The 21,071-nt window shown below is 40.0% G+C and overlaps 1 protein-coding gene across 1 annotated transcript; it reads left to right on the top strand.

Moving 5' to 3' along the window:
- Positions 1–8,790: 8,790 nt before the first annotated feature.
- On the top strand, positions 8,791–11,153 carry TMSB4X (thymosin beta 4 X-linked). Its single transcript, XM_006022306.3, has 3 exons — positions 8,791–8,948; positions 10,246–10,360; positions 10,696–11,153. Exons 1-3 carry the CDS (start codon positions 8,823–8,825, stop codon positions 10,728–10,730), a joined length of 276 nt encoding a protein of 91 aa, XP_006022368.2. The 5' UTR covers positions 8,791–8,822; the 3' UTR covers positions 10,731–11,153.
- Positions 11,154–21,071: the final 9,918 nt, after the last annotated feature.

Raw genomic sequence — 21,071 nt, 5'->3', positions numbered from 1 at the left:
AGACATGAAATAATCACAAGGAAGTGAGCTATCTGTTGTCTTTTTGGCTTCAGTCAGATATAAATAAATCTGTATCTATGGGTAATGAGTAACAAAGAATGGGGGAGGTGATACTGCAGAGAGCAGACACACCAGATTGAATTACTGCCAATAGAGACAGGCTCCCTTCAATGTATGTAACTCTTGAGAGTTATGCAAATATACCTATGGAAGGATTCATAGATCATAAAAGTGCTCAGGAAAAAAATTTTAAAAGTGCCTTCCTACCCCCCTTCCCTCACTACCTTTTTTGGCATCTATGAGAATTCCCTTCATGATCTATTCACGTTTATGTTCATTCTTCTTAATGTGACACTTAAAAAATAAAAGTCACAAGCATTAAATCACTAATCTCTGACACTGGGCCATACGGCCTTCATAGAAGAAGTTGAAAAACACAGATTTATTTTTTTTTAAATTACTTTTTTCCCCAGGATAAAAAATATGTTCAGAACAACTGTTTGAAAATACAAGTCACAGTTTCAAGGACAGCCCAAGACAAACACCACATTTGTAGTCATGCAAACTTTCTCACCCTGCCAACTTTACCTATTTGCTTCTCCCAACAGGCATCTCCAATTTTTCTGTAACATCATGAAACTCTCCACCTTGAAAGATACACTTGGGGACCCAACACTTGCAGGAAGAACTGGAATGATGTAATCTCAAAATGAGAGGAAGCTTGTCTGACACCTCAGTGTGGTGACAAAGTATTCAGACTCCCTCAGTTATATCCCCTCCTCAAGAACCCCTACCTCTCCCAAATGGGTGTTTGTGTTGTCTGCCTGAGGCTTAGAGCCCTTTGATTTATCTACCTCTTACTCTGTACAATTTGCTATTAAGGTTGCAACTTGTAAAAGCAGCAGCATCCGCATGCTCCAAACTGCTTTATGCTGCACTATAACCTCTGTGAAGACTTTGAGCTGGATCCTGCCCCACTCCCCAGTCCCTTCCACTAGGTTGGTGAAAACTGAAATGCTGTGGCAATAATATAGTTCTGTGGGAGATGAGCCTGCATTGTCCCAGTCTAGTAATGATCATATATGGATGGATGAAAGGGGTGACAGGTAGACCGAAGGAATGCATGATAGCCAGAGGATAGTACACTCTGCATTGCTCACTAGCAAGGCTGCCAAAAATGTAGTATACTTCAGAAGCAGACACTGGGTGTGTCTACACATGTGCTTTACAGTGCAGTAGTCTATTTTACTGCGCATTAGGGCATCATGGCAAAAACTGTGCTAATACGATAATGCATGGTAAAATTAGGCTACTGCACATTAAGTGTCACTAACAAAGCAGGGGTTTGGGTTGTAGCCGTGTTGGTCTAAGGACATAGGCAGACAAGGTTCCTTGGGTGAATTTGATATCTTTTATTAGATCAACGCAAATGGTTGGAGAATAGTTATTAAGCAAGGGTTTTTGAACCCGAAAGCTTGCTTAATAACTAACAAAGCATACACTTTTGCTACTGAGCATTAGGGAACCCTAATGTGCATTTAGTTAGTACCTCACACTGGAGGTACTAAATTTAATGCACAGTAGCAAAAGCGCACTAATGAACATGTAGGCGTGTCCATTGTACCTTGTCAAAAAGGCTCTACTTCAGTAAGGTGGAGAAAGGAAGTGCACATGCTCCCTAATCTGTGAGTGTGTTTACCTTTCAAGCCTCCTTGTGTGACTGTGCCACAGACAAATAAAGATAGACAGTAGTTGTATAGTCTCAGGGAGGTGTGTCTGAAGTGCCAGTCATTGCCATGAGGACAGCACAAGTACATTTTCCAGAGATAGCTTTTAACTAGTTTGCTTGGATGCTCATAGCACTGTAGCAACTGCAGTACAAAGTGTAACCCTGCCCCCAGAAACCAGGCAATTAGCTTGTGCTGAGTTCTGTGATGTTGTACCCACATCAATTTGAAGCTAGCCCTAGTAAATCCATACAGGCTGCAGTAATTGCAATGTAGGCATGCTTAAGAGGCAGGACTCTTTAAAAAAAATAAACCAGAACAAAGCATGTTGGAACAGGTGGGAACCCTTATGCACACAGACCCCAGAGTTGTTCTGTACTGTATTCACCTTTGTATTAAAATAGAAGCTCTTGAGTCTGAATAGGCTCTGCATATATTCTTCTCCTCTTAGCATCCTCTCTCCGCCACTGTGAGATACAGGGTACTGGGCTAGATGGATCTGGTGTCTGCCACAGTATGGCACTAGTCATATTCTTATAAGGCAGGGCTCTTGTATTTTGTTTGCCTCGTGTGCTTAGCACGTAAAACTATGGTGACAGGTAGACCGAAGGGCTAAGTACAGACATTCAAAAAGCCCAAGGCAGAATTGATCCAATCTATGTAGGTTTCTCTAAACTGTTTAGATTAGATCAGAAGCCAACAGAACATTTGTTTCCCCTTTGGTGACTGGGGTGGGGTAGGGGTGGAGGGACAGGCAGATGCCTGCACTGGTGAAGGCCACAATGTTGGGGGTGCTCTTACATGCCTCCCAACCTGCCAGGGAATCCCAAGGGCAGCCGAGCACAGCCAAGCAGAGGCCATCCCTGACTGGATGCTGGAACACACCCGCAATGGCTGTCAGCACAGATTGTCTCCTCTCCCCAGCCCATACTCCTCCACCAGCTGCGAGCTGCCAGAGGTGGCAGGGGAAGAAAGGGGGAGAAAGCAGAGGCCCGCACCAGACCTGGCCCTCCCAGACCCAGCCAGAACAGCTGGTGAGGGACTCTGTTCCTCCATCCCTCTTCCTGACCACCTGTCAGCTGCAGGCGGGAGCCATGGCTCAGAGCACTGGGCACTGGGACTGCAAGCCCAGCTCCAAGCCATGACTCCTGGCTGGTTGCAGGTGATTGCAGGGGGGTGGGAATGGAGCCCCACCACTGCATGGGGTCCCCCTGCTTGCTGGCTCCCCCCATCACCCTCAGTTCCCAGCCCAGTGGATAGCCTGGCTCTGAGCTGTGACAGAAATTCGATGGACCAGTGTAACCTAAGCCAATTCAATCTGCTCTATTTTAGACTGGGTCTTCCCTTTTTAAACTGGTCTATGTGCACTAAACTTATTTTCTGCTACAGGTTTAGACTGGTTTACAACTACCTACATTGGAAAAAGTGTCATGTCTGTACTTGGCCTAGAAGATGAAGACATCAGAAGGTAAAATGGTTCCTTTGGGAAGACTCGCTTACTGGCACAACTCTATGTTTGCCAGGAGCAAGCAAAATGACCCTCCCCCGGCTACAGAGTTTAGTAATCAAGACAGCCCCAGCAATGGAGGGCCATTGGCCATTGTTTCTTTCCTTCTGTTTATTTCAGCCATTGCCTTCCTATAGACTCATGATAAGAATAGCTTTCTTGTCATTTGTATATATTGAATTGTTTGTATGTTGAATAGAGACCACAGTATTTAGGATGTAAATCCAGCTTTATCTTTGCATACGTAGATAAGGAACCAAATTCAATGGGGACTTAAAAGTCCAATCCCCTCTTATTCTCTCCTTTGTCTTGATATTGTAGTATTCACATTTCATTTGCCCCAGATATCTTTTTGGATGCTCTGTCATCCTCAAGCATGAGCCATATAATTAGGAGTCTCTGCATTACAGAGGCCTAACACTGGAAAAGCAAAGATGCATTTACAACTGTATGGAAAAGGCTGTGCATCATACCTTTCCCACTTTACAAGACATCCCATTCACTCACCTAAATTGACAAAATAGGTATTTAAAAAAAAAGCTTTTGACATCTCCAGGATGTGAAAAAAACACTTTCTAAAAATCTGACCAAAGGAGCTTTTGTGGATATGAGGTTTGCTAGGGGTGGGGAATTTTTTCTCTTTTGTGGGGGGGAGGAGGTGGTACAGTAATAGTATATATTTTCTAAATCAGTTGTTTGCAATATCAAGATAAAGTTTAATTGTGTTTGCAAATACTCCAGCTGCAAAATACTTCAGCCAAATAGACAATACATTAAAAAATTAAGCATTAATGATACAGACAACATAACACAACATTGGTGCACATGTTAACCAGCTCCCGTGCCTCCTTCCTGCAAAAAGTAGGTCCTGCTTTCATACCACTTGACTCTGTTGCCACTCTTAATTTGCATTGGTAATCAAAATCAGGCCCACACAACACTGGAAAAGCAGACCACAGCTAAACACGTAAGGCACATAGTTAAGATAACTCATTTTAGAGCATATAGAGGACAAGGAATTTAGCTCTCAAATACCTTCCCTTCTGTTTCCTATGTAGACTGCAGAGTGTTAACACACCACATACTGAAAACTATAAACCAATGCGGTTTGCCTTATGCCCTTCATTGAATGGAGAGTATTTAATTGAATGAAGAGTATGTTCTGCTCAAAGCAACAGGATATATGTTTTCTAAACAACTTCCTTCTGCTGTGTTTGTATGTATAGAAATAAAGGTTCAGTGCTCTTCATTTACCTATAGAAGCAAAGGAGAAACCAGTGTCAGATGGGTTGGCATAAGTGAGGATTATCAGCGCCTAAGGAGTATACACCTCTTTCTCTGACAAGTCATAGAAGCCCCTGGACTCCATGAATGAACAGCACAATTTCCCAAATCTTCTGTTCCTCTCCTAAATCTTACCTCATTAAAATCATGGCTGGTTACAACGTACCCATCAAGCATGAGAGAGGAGATAAGACGTTATTTGTAAAGCCTGTGAGTGACAAACAATGTACATTCACTTGAAAAAGACATTGTGCAATTGCCATTTTGGAATGAAACTTGAAAATTTCTAGAATGGTCCCTTAAACTGTCTGTTTAATGAATGCTTTTATAGTGCTTTTATAATGCTTTTTTTATACTATATTAAAACGGTGTATTTTTCTGATGGCTCCATACACAGCTGGAGTTAATGTACAGTTAAATGGAGTTAAACTGGAATTAAATATAATACAAAAAGAATGCATTGTTATATTAAAGAGCTTTAATTAATTATGTAAGAGCAAACTATTGGTGTCATAATAAATATTCAGCCAATGAATGTAGCTCATTTGGTAGTCTGGCAGTGCATTAAGAAAAGTACAGAATATTGATCATCCTCTTATTTACACTTTTAATGTTCTTGTCATGTTATGTTCCATGTCTCCTTTTGCAAACTGCAGTTAGTTTGAGAAGGTGTTACCACAATGAATGACTGTGATTTGATATTAAAAATCCTCACGTGTAGTTTAAATCCAAAGGGAAAATTCACTTAGATACTCTTCTCTAAATTTATTTTTCAGATGATGGAGAAAATTATAGGCAATATTTATTCTTGCTTATTCATTCATTTGTTGTGCCATGGAGCACTCCTTCCATTATAAATGACTGAATGAGATGGGAATTAATTTCTGCTGCTGTATTTATAGATATTTCTCAACCCTCATTTTTTTCCCTGTAATTACTTTTTTTTTTAATTAACCCAGACACAGTATGGAGGAATTAGCACAAGGTTGGAAGACTTGAGCTCTTATCACCTCTCAGATTGTGGCTGAATGGGGTCTGTATCAAATACGCATTCCAGTCAGTTCCACATGGAGATATTTTATTGATTTGAGTAGGTATCTGATTAGGTCTCTGCTGCTGACCTTGGGCAAGTCTTTTATTATCTTAGCTTCCTAGTCTATATAATGAGGACAACACATACTACATACTACATACTAACACATACACATACTAACTTACCTGAACTTACTCAGGGTTGTTAGCTGAAAAGCGGGTGGTTTCAGACAGCAGATGATCAGACAGAGGATGGTCTCAGATCATAGGAATGTAGGGCCAAAAGGCCCTGTTATTACTCTTTGTACTTTGCTTTGGACATTAAGTCTATGGATTACTAGTAACTATTTTCCTATTAGAATTAGCCAAAATGCAAGGCAGGATTTCCAGACTTGCTGCCTTTTATTTCTTGAGAAATGTTAATTGAGAAGTAAGAACTCTTGTAACAAGAAATATCTGTGACATGCTGTAAAGTGCATTCCTTTAACATGCAAATGGCTTAACAGAATGCATGTCTGGAGGGGCATTACATCACTAGAGGTGTATTGATTTAAATAAAAAAAAATCAGGATAAGACATTGCTGACAAAACCCAATAAAGTAATGAAAAATTTAAAAGATCATCAATAGCTAAAATGAAAAATTCTAAGCCAGTGATCCATTACATGCTGTGGCCTAGAAAGGCAATTTATGATCTCTGCATTGCCACCTCCAAGTGCACTTCAGAGTTTTATAAGCCCAGAAGCATTTTACAGGCGGCTAGTACGGTATGAAGAAGCATCGTTTACAGAACCTCCATAGAGCAAAAATGTGTAGCATGAAGACCTACAAATTCTGTACCTCTGTCACTAAAAATATGAGATAAGGAGGGATTTCTTGTCAAAAGAAGTATAGATTATATGCTATCCTGCCATTAATGCATGCTCTAAGCTCCCATTTTCTTCAGTGGGAAAGAAATATTTTCACCCATGTTTTAGAATAAACATGCTTTCCATTTTTAACAAAGTAGACAAAGGGCCAAATTATACATGAGTTCATGGGAACAGGGCTTTAGAAGGGTTTAGAAGCAGCAGCAGACTGGAGCTCCACTATGGCTCTAGCTTTAAAATGCCCAGATGAGTTGAAAGAAAAGATGGGATACCCCTCGCACAGCTGCTTCCAGATAAATGGTTTCAGTTCCAGCTGCTCATGTGCTTAACTCTTATGCACCTAAGCAGTTCTACTGAAGTCCAAGGGGCTATAATGAAAGATAAGCGTATGTGTAAAGAACTTCCAAGAGCCATTGAGGGGCAAAATAGGTGATTTGATAATAGGATTTTAAAGAATATTTTCACTCAAAATAAAAAAGACCTCTCTGAAAGCCCTTCATCCAATATTGTAAAGTCACAGTGTATTTTAAAGATGTTGGAAAAAGCTATGCCAATACACAGATAATTTTGATTACTCACATTTCCAAGGCATGCAGTTCATAACATTTGAAAGGGCTGAAAAAAGCCATTGTGTAGTCCCACGCTCACATACAAAATTGCTTTCTGTTTAATCAAGAAGAATCTGTTTAATCATGAAAAATCTATCCTCTCGTCGTTATTTTGAATTTTCAGACATTGTTCTAGTTGCTCTAATTCTGTCTGCACCTTTCTCTTTCTTTTCCTTAAAATTCACTGGACCTTCAGCCCTGTGAGCTTGCTCAAGGGAACAGTATCTTAGGCCTTCCTGTCCTTCTTAGCAATATGTTTAGTCTCCATCTTGGGGAGAAGCAAAGGTGGGGGGATGGTTAAAGCAGTTTCTACTACAGACCATGCCTTCAAAGCTATGAATGTCTCTCTGTGAATATTATGGGCCATGGAAGACACATGGAAGACAATGGAGTTTTATGGCTGGTTCAGCTTGTCTAGTACAGTTTATTCAGGAATTATATCCCATCTATCCCTTCTAGTTCCTGAACCAAAAATTTGCTCATTCATCTAACCTATAGTATTGTCACAAAAGGATGATTTGCTCTTTCGGATCAGCTGCTGGCTGTGTTGTGGAGATCTTGAAATATAGAGCAGCAGTTAGGTCCCAAGCCGTGCTTGGTGGACGCCTAGTATTGTGTAATTCCTGTGTCCCTTGTCGCATCTGCCCTCCAACCACAATGAATCAGAGGCACACAGGAGATGTGTGGTTTGTGATAACCCAGCTGTAGTGAATAGAGCTATGGGTGGAGAGGGGCAAGGCCAGATCTCATTACAGCTATTGTCTGCTGAACCTGCGAGAAAGCATGGCCTCTATGGTTTCTTTTTTACTGTTGCAGCACAATTGCAGCAGGGAGCCAGTTTCTGGAGTTGTCTGTTAGAAAGAACTGGAGGTTTGGTTTTTTAAAATTTAAATAAAGAAATCGGAGTAACGTGATTACTAAGAGGATATTTCTCAACCAAATAAAATCCACAAAAACTGTGAGCAAAAATATACCAGTAGTTTTGGAAAAGCAGCACAAGATGGTTACCATGACATGGCCATTATCACTGAGCAGCATCTCAGCAGCAGTTATATGTATGCACACGATATATCATACACCATTCGTCCCCTTTACGTACACATACATATACACACCAAGGAAATCAATAGAATGAGGAAAATCAGCAAATACAGACGTAAGCACTTTGTAACAATATGCCATTCATTTTTAAGTCAAACTTCTCATTGAGTTTAATGAAGTTGTCTGCTTAATAAGAATGGCATCTTTGGATGGTAGTTCTTGTCTGTTAAAATGCCAATCCTCTCATCAAGGTGATTTTAAAATGAGATTTTTTTTTCCCTCCCTATGACTGGGAATTGAGTGGCTAGATGTAATAGTCTGATATCAGTGTGCTTCAAAGCTAAGGGAATTGAGAGCGCAATAACAACAGCAAATAGAAATACACAGGCAGCATCCTTCTTTATGGACATGAAAAGTGAGTGACTGAGTAACACAAATTTGATTTTTTCCCCATCAGTGTATTGGGTCCAATAGCATTTTACTGGCTCCCTGCCTACAATGCCAGTTTTCTTCTACGGGAATGCATGTCCTGCCTATGGTGCTACAGGCCTTTTCGCATGATTTCAAGGATGGTGTACAAAGAGCACTTTTCACAACTATTTTCAAAGATAGCGGTCTGCAAAAATAATGCTGTATAGAGGGGATTTTGTTGCTGGGTTTGGCTTTTTTAGCGTGGTGGGTTTGGGTTTTTTTTTTTATTTTTAAGAAAAAGGGAAGAAAAGGAAAAGGGCAGTGAAATAGTTAATAGTGCTGGGATGACCTCACTCCTAATTTGCATAGAAGTGGGGAATATAACTGCTCATGCAGAGACAGCCCTTTTATACTGGAGTGCAGAGGAGCAGCTGCAAAGACCAGAGTTACTTCTGTGCAGAGCATCAGTGGTGAGGATACAATTTATATTTCAACTGTGGTGGTTTATTCCCCCCCCCCCTTTTCCCTTTTTAAAGCATGCAGTTCTCCATACCTTATCCATTGAGTGTGGATTTTAAAATGAATCCTTCTTGGACAGTATCCTCATTGTTAACTAAATTTCAGGATGGAATATTCCTGTGACTTTAGAAAGCATCCAACAGCTTTTAATTGTAAGGAAGCGCTTAAAAAAATGTTGGCATTTGGAAAGTTGGGAAGACTGAGCAAATGTTACTTGTAAAAAGAGGCTGATTAAAAGATGGGAGCAGCCAGCCTGGTTCCTTTGTTCTTGGTTGATAAAAATCCTGGGCTTTGAAGATTTTTTTTTTTTTTCACTCTATACTATTTCAATATGCTGGTATCTCTGAGACAACAATTGGAGGTGTTCATTGTTCTGCACACTGCTACTTGCCTGCTTTTTTAGAGTGGAATTTACTACAAGCAGATGTGTGCTAAAATCTCAACCCTGCAATAAAGCAGGGGGGATGGACTGTATTGTTGAAAGGTGCAGATGCTGTAAGGGGGCTTGCGGCTGTATGGCTCTTCAGGCACCAAGAGGAGCTTTGTTTCAAGCGGAGCAGCCTTGAATCTCTGACTGCAGTGCTGGGAAGGAGAAAGTGAGGCAGCAAACAGGCAAGGGCGGTGGTTTGAGGCTTCTCAGACTGCAGCTGCATTTCTTTGTGAGATAAGAAGAATGCAGGACTTCATCCAAATGTGCTAGGCAAAGAAAGAGCAGACAGACTCTAAGATGAAGAATGTGATTAACAGACTCTACTTGCATGCCATGTGCATGGATTCCTATTTTTAATGTAGATTTAAAAAAAAAACCAACTAAACAAGGGTCTGATTTGAAGATAACAGCCCCTTCCAGGCGCCATCCTCCCTATTGTTCTTTTCAGAGCAGCGTGCAGGGTTTCACAAGGCACAATTGTTTTAAGGATGGATTAAATCTGTACTCAAAGAAAACTGACCTGGATGATAAAGTATTTCGATTTCCTTCAATTTAAAAAAAAAAAAAAAGATTATTTAAGCAGTCTTGGCCATATTTAGGCATTTGCATTCCACCACAAAGTTTATTACACAATATATTTGATATAATTTAGTATATTAATATGCCAATATCCTCTACCCCCTGCTCCCTCTCAAAATGGTTATTACATAGGACTTGAAGAAAGAGAAGGGGGTGGGGTTGCTGGCAAGAGAGCGCGTAACTGCATTTCTGAAGAAAAAAGGGCGGTGGAGTTCTAACTCCTTTCTTTGTATGCACAGCTTGGATCTGCAAAAATGTCTGACAAACCAGACATGGCTGAAATTGAGAAATTCGATAAGTCCAAGTTGAAGAAGACAGAGACGCAAGAGAAAAATCCACTGCCTTCAAAAGAAAGTAAGTTTTATATCTTGCACAATAGGAAGGGGGAGGAGGCAGGAGACAAAGAGGGGAGGGAGACCTGAAATATTATCTAGAGATGAATTGTAATATGTAGTGTGTGTGACTCAAAGAGGTTCTAATAGATCTATAACAAAAGATGTATTACAGATATACTATAATTAACATGTAGTAACATTTACAATTAAAAATGTATTGCTGATTTTCTCCATTTTCAACTTAACCATGTAAAACCAAACATGCTTCAAATTTGTTTAAGTGTTTTGATCTTTATTTTCTCTTTCTTTTTTCTTATTTTCTTTTTCTTTTTTTTCTTTTCTTTCCTTCTTTAGCAATTGAACAGGAGAAGCAAGCGGGTGAATCGTAATGAAACCTGCCCTTCCAAATGATGCACTGTACATTCCACAAGCCTTGCCTTCTTATTTTACTTCTTTTAGCTGTTTTAACTTTGTAAGATGCAAAGCGGTTGGATAAAGTTTAAATGACTGTACTTCCCCTTTCACATCAAAAGAATAGAAAGAACTACTGACACTGAATGAAGGCGCTGCCTTTCCATCTGCCTGTCTGGCTTTGGTCCTGGTGGCATGAAAGAGCTTGCATGTTGATGAAGAAGAACTTGGGTGGGACTACAGTAAACTAGTAACACACAGAATAAATGCAAAGCTGTACCAAGGTCCTGCGAGCTGTAAAATGCAGTTAATCGAGTGCCATTTTTTTTTTTGTTCAAATGATTTTAATTATTGGAATGCACAATTTTTTTAATATGCAAAATAAAATGTTTTAAAACCTGGATGGTATTGATGTGCTGTCTTTTGGAGAATATCACAGAATGAAAGAAGCGTAAGTGCCGAAAACTAGGATACGTGATGCCAGGAAACTGTTGGAGATTATTAAAATCAATGTTTTGGGGTTTTGATATTTCTTGCAAGTCCTACAACACTTAGAATAGATTAGGTGTAATTCATATAAATTTGAATTGGAGATAATTTTGTTTAAAATTTCAGTAAACAAAAAATAGTTGGATTCCTTTTTGAATATATTAATTATAATGTTTTGTATTTAACACAAGGTTTTTGCAGTAAACCTTTCTGTATCTCCACCCTTATATTAATACAATCAATCTGTTCCTTTCAGCAGACCAAACTTTAAGTTTATTAGAATAAATGCTTGAAAACTTACAGGATTCAGGTTATCTACATCTTTAACCTACTGTTGAACACAAAGCGTGTGTGTTCTAAAATTCATCATGATGGCTTAACAAAGGATATTTTGTACAAATGAAACTCATCAGTACTAAATATGTTTTGAATATTTTCAGAGCTCAGATTTTATGATCACCATGTTTGATCTTCTGTAGCATCTTCTTAAGTATAACAGAAACATTTCTAACAATAAAACTAACAGATACACGTTCTCTTATGTGAAATGGGCTCAAACCCATACTCATTTACAAAATAACTCCTGGTTGAAATAACCTTGTAAACCACCATAGGGGTATATACTTCATTTGATTTGCAAATTTCAAATTCTGTAAATATCTATTAGCTTTGTTCATGTCTGAAGCTTGACCAGCATGTCCCTGGTTACTCTCCCTGCTCCTCCCCTTCCTCCACCCCCACAGTCTTTTCAATTATAGGTCCCTTTGGTTGGTGAGTTTTTGCCTATGACTTCAGTTGAGTGAGGATTTCACCCACTTTCTTCAGCTTTCAGTGGGGAAGCACTAAACAACCTGAGACTGGGCTTTCCAATAGGCCTTGTGGGGAAGGGGGGCAGGGTGGGAATATGTGTGAGCTACAGATCTCAGCATGTGTGCTATGTTGAGAGCTTTGGTCCTGCATATGCTTCGATGCAAAATCAACTGCACCCATGAAGGCCTGTGAGCCACTCCCATGCAGTAAAACATCCCTTGGAGTAACTCCATTAATTCACCAGGGCTTTTGCTTGAGTAAGGACTGTCTCTCAGTGAGATGCTCAGTCTTTAAGCCCCAAATGATGCTGGCACCTCATCGGAACACACTGCAGGCTTTTAGAGTCAAATTAAGAATCTACGCCAGAGCGAGAGCAGACCTTGGTTACTCAGGCTTATTGCTTGGTGTGAGCAGTGGAAGACAAGGACCTCACTTCTTCCAGTAACTCACCCTCCACTTCGCTCTGAGGTCAAGAAAAATTAAGGGCAGTCAGCACCTTGATCAATAAAGATATATGATCTGGGACTTTGGGGAAATTCCGATGTAATCCACTGAAAAGATTCTGCTAGCACAAAGACTGCATAATTTCACATATTTCGATGAGTATAATAGGAAACAAAAGCCAGGCATCCTGGGCATTTAGATTTTTAGACTTTCATTTTCTTCCTCACACATAGTAGAAAAGGCACAGGAAGCCATTTAGTTGAGTTTCTGTAAAATCAATTAGTCAATCTCCCCAGCTACAATCTACAGATTTTAATCAGGGAGGAGCACAGGATGTAGCATATGACTAAATTCAGAAGTGCTACCGTCTACCTTATATGTATGCAAGTCATGGTCAGTAGAAAGACAGGCAAGCATCTGGTTGCAGTGCTTAATTTCTGCAAAGGAAACTAAAATTAATGTTCAAAATAAAGCATTAGATGAAAGTCCATAGAGTTGTGCTGCCTTTCACTAGTTGAAGCTTTGTCCCACTGATAAAATATTAGCATGACGGTCACCAGTATCTAATAATTGTACAGCTCATAAAATACATTAGATTGATGCTTCATGATCTTGATCTGTATATGTATGATTTCATCCTTCATTAATTATAGGTATAAATTTCAAGGTTGTGTGTGCGTGCATGCGTGCGTGTGTGTATGTGTATGTACAAATGTAAGATGGCCCAGAGTATAAGATGAAAATGTAGCTTTTGACTATTAGGTCACCAATCCAGATCTACCAGAAGCTAAATAAAAATGGCCAAAGAACGTTACCATCTGCTACATGTTTGGTGGCCAATAGCACAATACAAGTTGTTGAGTTTCAGCCCAGTTTTCAGTGGGCATGGGTTGTGTCACAAATGAAGTGAATGAGTCCTACTGTCCAACTGTAAGCATCCTCAGTCCAGGGGCCAAGGAATGGATACACAGGATAATCAGGTCTTTCCTGGTCAGAGTTGAAGAAAACAAGCTCCTATTCTCCCTGCTTTACATCTTGTCTGGCTATTTACATCTGGGCAACGTGAGCAAACAATGGATGCAACATATTGCCTCACCGTGAGAAAAGAGAATTTGAATATACTCCCATTTTATACCCATTTTGCACCGTTACAAAGTGCAAAGCGTGAGGTGCAAAGGAGGAGAGAATCAGATGATTATTGTGACGCTCCTGACTGTAACTGGTTTGTACCTCTCCTGTGGATTACACAGAGGGGTTTTCCTATCAGGGCTGTCAGTATAGCAACTTTCCCCAGTGCTAAATTCACTTAAAAGTACAGGCAAAAGCCTTGGTTATGAAAAAGGGTCATTTGAAACAGAAAAGCACATATGGTTTTTGATCTCCCACGCTGCACAGGCACATTATCGCAGCCTCCTCAGAGACAGCCTTTATGTCTAGATGTGCTGTCTCCCCAACCCCCACCAGAAATGCAGCTCAGCTTCAGAGATCTGCCTCAGGTTATGAAATCTTTAGCTGGGTCTTTAACTTCTGAACCAAATAGTTCATTCTTTTAATATTTTAAGCATGATTTTTTTTTTAATTTCATACAAGCTGCAAGCTATTTCTATATATTTATATAGGTTGCAAAAAACATATGTTACCAATATCCAAAATGGCCCATTTTGATACCAGTATTGTAAGGGGGGGAAAGAGCATTAATGCGTTTAACTTCAAGGCTATTTTTGTGCAATGCTGAATGTGTGATAAGACACCACTTCCTCTAGTAACCTTTACTTCCCTAGTAACAGTGTAAAAATGAACACTAAAGACCAGCTTCTAGTTTTTAGTTTAGTATGTGGCTACTGAACTCAGAACCACTGAACAAAATAATTTAAACAGGGGAAAAGAATATGTGCCTGTATAAACAGCATATGAAATGTAATATGTAGGAAATGTAATATGTAGAGCGACAGAACTGTTAAACCAGATAGGGGGATATTGAAAACTGAATCTATACGTGCTAATTCCACAGCTATTTACTTTGATGCAATTAAAAATATAGCTGAGGCATATTTGTTTATTCACATTAGTAGGAATATGCAACACAACCTTAGAAGTTTGTGACAGAGACTTGGATGATCTGTTCCCAGTGACAGAATTTGATGTGCCTTTTTATGCATTTTGCACTGCTACAGAAGAAGGAACTGAATTGTAAATAAAACTTGCTCTTTTGTTAATTTCTATCAAGGTGGCTTTACACATCATTCCTATGTTATTCATGCACTGTTTGACAGCTTAATTTGCCACTGTCCCTATGATTTGATGATTTCAAGAAAACACTGTTGTTCACCATTCACCTATTTTAAAACTGTAGTGTGTGACAGGATGATTCCATTTTCCTTCTTGCTTTGAGTGAAGGATATCCAAATTAACGTCCTGATTTCAACGCTGATCTCTCAATTAGGAGTCAGATCCCAAAATATCATTTTTTTACATATGTTGTAGTTTGTATTTGCTGCCTTGTTTTCAGGATCTTCAGTATACTCCTGGGTCACATTTTCAAGTTTTTTGCCTACATTTTGGGGGCTAAAATGACTTAAAAAAGGAAGGCTGAAATTCTCACACAAGTCACTGTCTCCTAAGGCTGGGGCTTTAAATAAAATGCCAAATATTTCTAGACACATGATAAAAACACAAGAGCTGGTAACTGAAGTTCAGTCTCCCTGATTTACAGCATAAGTAAGATGAAACTCAAAAATCATTTGCAAATACTTTAACAAACAAAAGCATCAAGACAGATTTACTGTTGCTTGTAAATGTCACCCAAGTGTTTGGCTAGTCACCTCATATCATGATAATTCATTCAAGAACTGTATTCATCCAATGAATTTTATTTATTAATCAACATTCTGCTGTTCAAGAAGTTCCCTTCCTGCAAACTGGGAACAGAAGTGAGATCATATAATTTTGCAGATCCATCACACACCATGAACAGTAAATGGCTGACATGGATGATTTGACATTTGTTTGCATAACGCTTAGAAATATCAAATACACCTGTAGAAATTAAAATCAGGCTGCGCAGTATTTGAAGATGAAAAAAAGCAGGCAGGAGCAAAATTTGCATGTGATGTACTATTTGCAATAAATAATTCAGCCAATCCCAATTTCCTGTAGTGGCATGAATCTACAGTAGCAACATCCAAGTGTCTAAAATAAGAAAAATGAGCTAGTTGCAAATGTCAGAGCTAAATTTACATGGCAAAATCTTGGGTTCACCAAACTCAATTGCAAAAATCCTGGATTAATTTCAACAGGTTCAGGATTCACCATAGCAATGAGATCTATTTCAAATTCTTTTTAACAAATATGTATATGAATTTGGATGATGGATATTTTTTATACTACTCTGGGCTGCAGAACTGGACACAAGGCATCAGGGTCAGAGTTCCAGAGATGTAAATCTTGCCATACTGCAGCTGCTTCTCAGTACGCTTTTACTTAGGATCACTCAACAGTTGCCTTCTTTCTATGATCCCATTCATAGGACAACTTGGGCAGCTGCAGCAGGAAGCCCATGGATGTGTCTTTCTTTCCACTTATGGTAGAAGACCCCTTTATCCTAATAATGACAAACTAGGCTGGGAATTTCTAAAGATCATAGCATAAATGTAGAACACAATGTGTTAAAAATCATATTTTCTTTCTTTCCTGAGTTACATAAAATAGCAAACAGTTTATTTCCTCTGCCAGTATTTATTCACTGCATGGTGTTCGTCTGTATTATCTGTGTGAGAGAGGGAGGGTGTCTGTAATATTTCGAAACGGCAAAATATTGCTTCAAAGCAACTGTTGGCACCAGGATGCATTTTCAAGTAACACCAGCTATACACAAATATATTTGGAATGACAACAATCATGTGGCAAACTGTGGGACCACATGGCAAGCTGAAAAGTCATGTGATAAATTAATCTATTATGCCTGTTGGTTCCCTTCACCTTGTTCTGCCAAGTTATCCTTCTGATGTAATAAAATAAAGTTGCCAGAGAAATGTTTCTTTCTTTCTCCAAATGTAGAATTTCCTCTCAAAATTACCCAGACCCAAGACTCCATGTGAGTGACAGTCAGTATTACATAAGTGACAGGGTAAAAGGGAGAATTGTGACCCTGTGGAGACAGAAATGGGAACTTTACATGACTGGAAATAGAAGGTTCTGAATCAGATTCTGGACCTTTTTTTAAAAATTCTTTTTTTAGAAGTTTTTATGACCCCATCTAAGCCCACCACCATTAGAATCACAGAAAATGAGGGCATAGTGAAATGAAGGTGGTGAAAGAGAAAGGAATGATTTCAATTCTCCTTGTGAAAATCCCCTAAATCATGGCTCTCCAACTAGTGGGAAGGAGTTGATTTGTGGCTTTCCAGGCTCCCACCTGGCTGCTACACCCCAGTTGCTCCAGCTGCAGGGGCAGCTGGGGTCCTCAGGCTCCCCATCCCTCCTCTGGCTTCTGCTTTGTGTCCTGCCTTCCCTCAAGAGGATGGTGCTGCATGGCACGGCTCATCCCAGGATGCCAGCAAAGCCCACAGCCTGGGAGCATTGGCAGCAAGGGCTGCAGCTACAGCTGGAGTGGCCCACCTAGGGTATGGCATCTTCATGGAAGTCCTGAGGATATTTTGGTCTCTGGAACCTCCTTAATTATTACTTATTAAATGTATTATGGTAGCACCTTAGCATCCCCTATTTTAGAAAGCAGTCTGCAAATCATAACAGTAGGAAGTCCCTGCCTGCAGGTGTATAGTGTAAACTCTAAACCTCTTTTATTTGTACAATCCTGAGGCTTCTGTGCATCTGTTAGAACAGGCTGAAGGCTATTTATCTTGTGCCAACTGCTCTGGAATAGCAAAATTGTTGGACATGATCTCCAGATGATTATATAAAAAATAATACAAATATCACATTGTTTGGCCAATTATCACCTTGATTACTGCCATTTACGTGCTTGCGAATATGCATGTATTACACCCTTCATTGGCTACAAGCATCCCCATAGCCAAGAAGGGTTTTGTTACTGAGACTGAAATGTGTACCCTTACAGTTGCAGTTTATCCACAAGGAAGAGAAGATCCAACCTGGTGGTTTTGAGAGGTTTAACCTAAAAATGTGTACATCACTAATTATATCAAACGTCTTTGAAGCCAAAGTGTTAAGAAGATAATAAAGAAGACTGAATCGGCATTGGGCTACCTTCACCAAAGTGAAGCCTGGGTAAGGTCTGTGCCCCGAGGAAGATGTTCTTCTCCATTCTTGGTCTCTGCCAGGGCATAGTCAAAGCCATTAAGGCTTGTTTAGACTTAGGAGCTGCAATTTTAAAATGTTGTCAAGAGGAGGAAGGGACAACTGATTCACAGTGTCACACAGGAGCACATGCCAGCCAAAATGCAGTTGTGCAGCTTCCCATTGAGAACACTCTATCAGGACTGAGCATATGTGGGCTCTCTTTTCACATTTTTATTCCGCTTTCCTGACAGCTCTTTTTCTGGCTGGTAAGTAAATGACTCTTCAATACAGGCAAATTTAGGCTTGTTATACAGAGTCCCAGAAGTGCCAACAACTTGTTGTGCTGTGTTGTATATGTTACAGTCTGCAGGCTTCCTGAATGCTCCTCCAAAAAGCTCCAGTTTGTTTTATTCTTTCCACCGTGCCATTTAGGGATGTCTGCCCCAGACCAGTCCTGAGCTTTTTGCTCACCTGCTTTAAGAGCAGCAGATGGTACTGGCATTTTACTGGCTTCCTGATGGCCAGGAGAGACTCAGAGGGCAAATTCCTTACATGGTTTCTTTTGAATAACAGAACAATAGAAAACAAAAGTGGAGGGGGACAACATTAGCTGAAGCAAAAGGGAGGGACTCAAACAAGGTAGCCTTTTCCTTGTTATTTATATGTATTCTTTCAGTCAGTACTCCAGATCCAGTTTAGAAAATGGCTACAAAAAACCTTAAAAAAATAATCAACTGCAAACTGTTACATGCATAGACTGTGTAGCTTATTCAAGGAGGATGCTAGGTGATGAACTTTGAAGTGGGGAATTTAAGCTATGTTTGTAAAATTATTGTACTTCAGTTTAGCCAGGCATTTTCCATGGATTTATGGCTACTTCATGATTCCCCAGAGATACTAAAGAAAACACTACAAGAAGTAACAATATGGGCATATGAACACGTTTCTTCATAGTCAACGATCACGGAGCTTTACTGCATTGCGTGTAACTGCCCATATGCATGCTCTTACTTCATAGAAAGTAAAAAATGCCATGTGGTAACTTATGTGGTGGCTTAGCCCTCAGCGAAAGAAAGGTCCCTTATGGTGGTACAGCCTCTGTTTACCACGGGTTCAGATCATGCACACATACAATTATGGAATAGTTGGCACATGGTAAATCCCCACTTCCTTGTACCTCTTGGTAAATTGTTTACATATTCATACCTTAAGGGAACTTTATAGGCTTCTGTGACATTGTACACTAGTTATACTGTAAAAAGGATAAGGGATAAGAAATAGCACAGATGGAAGGTTGAATTGTTCACCCACCATTCTAATACACTGGAGGGGGAGAGTTAGGTCCAGGACAACTTAATCTGCATGGCTCATGACAATAAATAGCTGAAGCTTATTTGCACGATGTAGAGAACTGAGCTCTTGAGAGGTATTCGTGTGGCATAGGACTACAGGTGAAAAAATCCCCACCCTTCAAGAAAAGAGGCAGCCCTTTGCACAGTTCTAAGTGTACATATATGGCAGGCTGCTTCAGCCATGCTTTGAGTGTTAAGATCATCTCTACAGCATGTGGGAGGTGCTGGTTCACTGAGAAATGAACATGTAGCTGTTATGGTCCTTGATGCCTTCATAAAGGTTAAAAGGAAAAACAGCAAGTCTGAGACAAAAATCCTTTGAAAGGTCTTCATATTACTGAAGAAAGCTGTGCAGTCACACATAGTGTTATTACAATTTGGTATTAAAAAGTTATTTCAGACATTTCAGATTGGATTTTGTGAACTGATGATACCCACAGAATTTTATTTTCAATGAAAAATACGCTACAAATATATATTACTATTTTGTCTGTGGTATCTATGCCAGAAAAATAGAGACACTGTACTGAAATTTGGTATTGAAATCCAGGCATTTTTTGTATTTTTTTTTTTGCAAACCTGGCTTCCTTAAGTTAAGATCCTGAATCCATGCTTAGGAATCCAGGTGAAGGTACAGGAGGTACATAGATTGACAGCTGTCTAATTCATGTTTATGCTTTTGAAAATTTCTACCTCTTGTTTTCAAAGATACTAATCGCTCATAATTTCCTTTCTCTTCACTGAATCTGAAAATCAGGTCATTTATATTGAAGCATCTGAAGATAAATTTAGGAGCCCAAACTGTGGAAATTTTGTCCCAAATATTTAAATGGGCTTTGATTGTACTTCAAGAACAGGGTTCAGTTGTGCCAAGTTCTCATTAGAGTATTTGGATACATCCACTATCTTTGGATATATTTATGTAAAAATTAAACTCTTGTGCATTCTTCTTTCTCCTCTCTTCACACCACTTTCATTGTTACTTTTTTCCTTCTCTCTTCCAAACTTTCATTGTTACTTTTTTCCTTCTCTCTTCCTCCCCTTCCCCTACCGCTCCCCTCACTATACCTACTTCCTTCTCTCTGAATGCCATTTTCTTTTTTGGCTGATGCCTGGGTAACCTGTAGGGCATTGCCATGAAGCTTTCTTTTCCTCAGGTCTCACTCTATATCTGAAGACTACTTGTGTGCCCCCTCTCCCATGAAGAAGTCTCTACCTTTGGTATTATTTTAAATCCACCATACAGTCTGGAAGTCTACTGGGATGTCTGTTTTCTCCAAATCTTAAGCTCTCAGCCATGGTATGCTGCCAGTTTTTTTACAATGGGTTCCATCAAAAATCTGCCTCTGATGGCTGTGCGGGCCGGAAGCGGTCCGGGCCCTTTTTCGCGCCGCGCGGGCTGTGGCCAGCAGCCCGGGCATGCTGGGTCGGAGAGAACAGGCGACACGCTGGAATTAGGCACGGATGCTTAGTGGTTGATTTAAGATTATTTACTTACACCGAAGATGGTCGGGGTGCAGGCAGGAAAACTTGCTTGAGTTGCAGTTACAGATAGAAAAGAAGAGAGGCGGACTAGAGTTCCTTCCCATGAACATTCTTCTAGCCCATCCGGTTGGAGGCTCTAAACCGCGAGCCCGTCGCGCCAACCAAAGAAAGTACTTGAAGATAAGAGCTCTGAATAGACTCACACGAAGTTTGCTAGGCTCCGTGGAACTTGTGCGCGCAGGGAAGAGGGATATGTTGAGGTTTGCGCTCGGTGACGGGGAGAGGCTAGAGGCTGATCAGACCCCTGTTGCCTTCTTGATATTCACGCTGGGTTCAATAGGCTCCGCAGCGCTTAGAGATCTTCACGAGACGTGAAGTCTCCTCCTTCTGGTGTCCGTGGAGTCCTCCAACTTGGGCGGAAACCACTCAAGCCTCTTATACGGCTAGCAAGCCAATCACTAGCCGCCACGTGGGAATAAT

This window comes from Alligator sinensis, unplaced genomic scaffold (genome assembly GCF_000455745.1).
Source record: "Alligator sinensis unplaced genomic scaffold, ASM45574v1 scaffold312_1, whole genome shotgun sequence".
NCBI classification, from domain to species: domain Eukaryota; kingdom Metazoa; phylum Chordata; order Crocodylia; family Alligatoridae; genus Alligator; species Alligator sinensis.
This window is presented reverse-complemented; position numbering and strand designations above follow the sequence as displayed.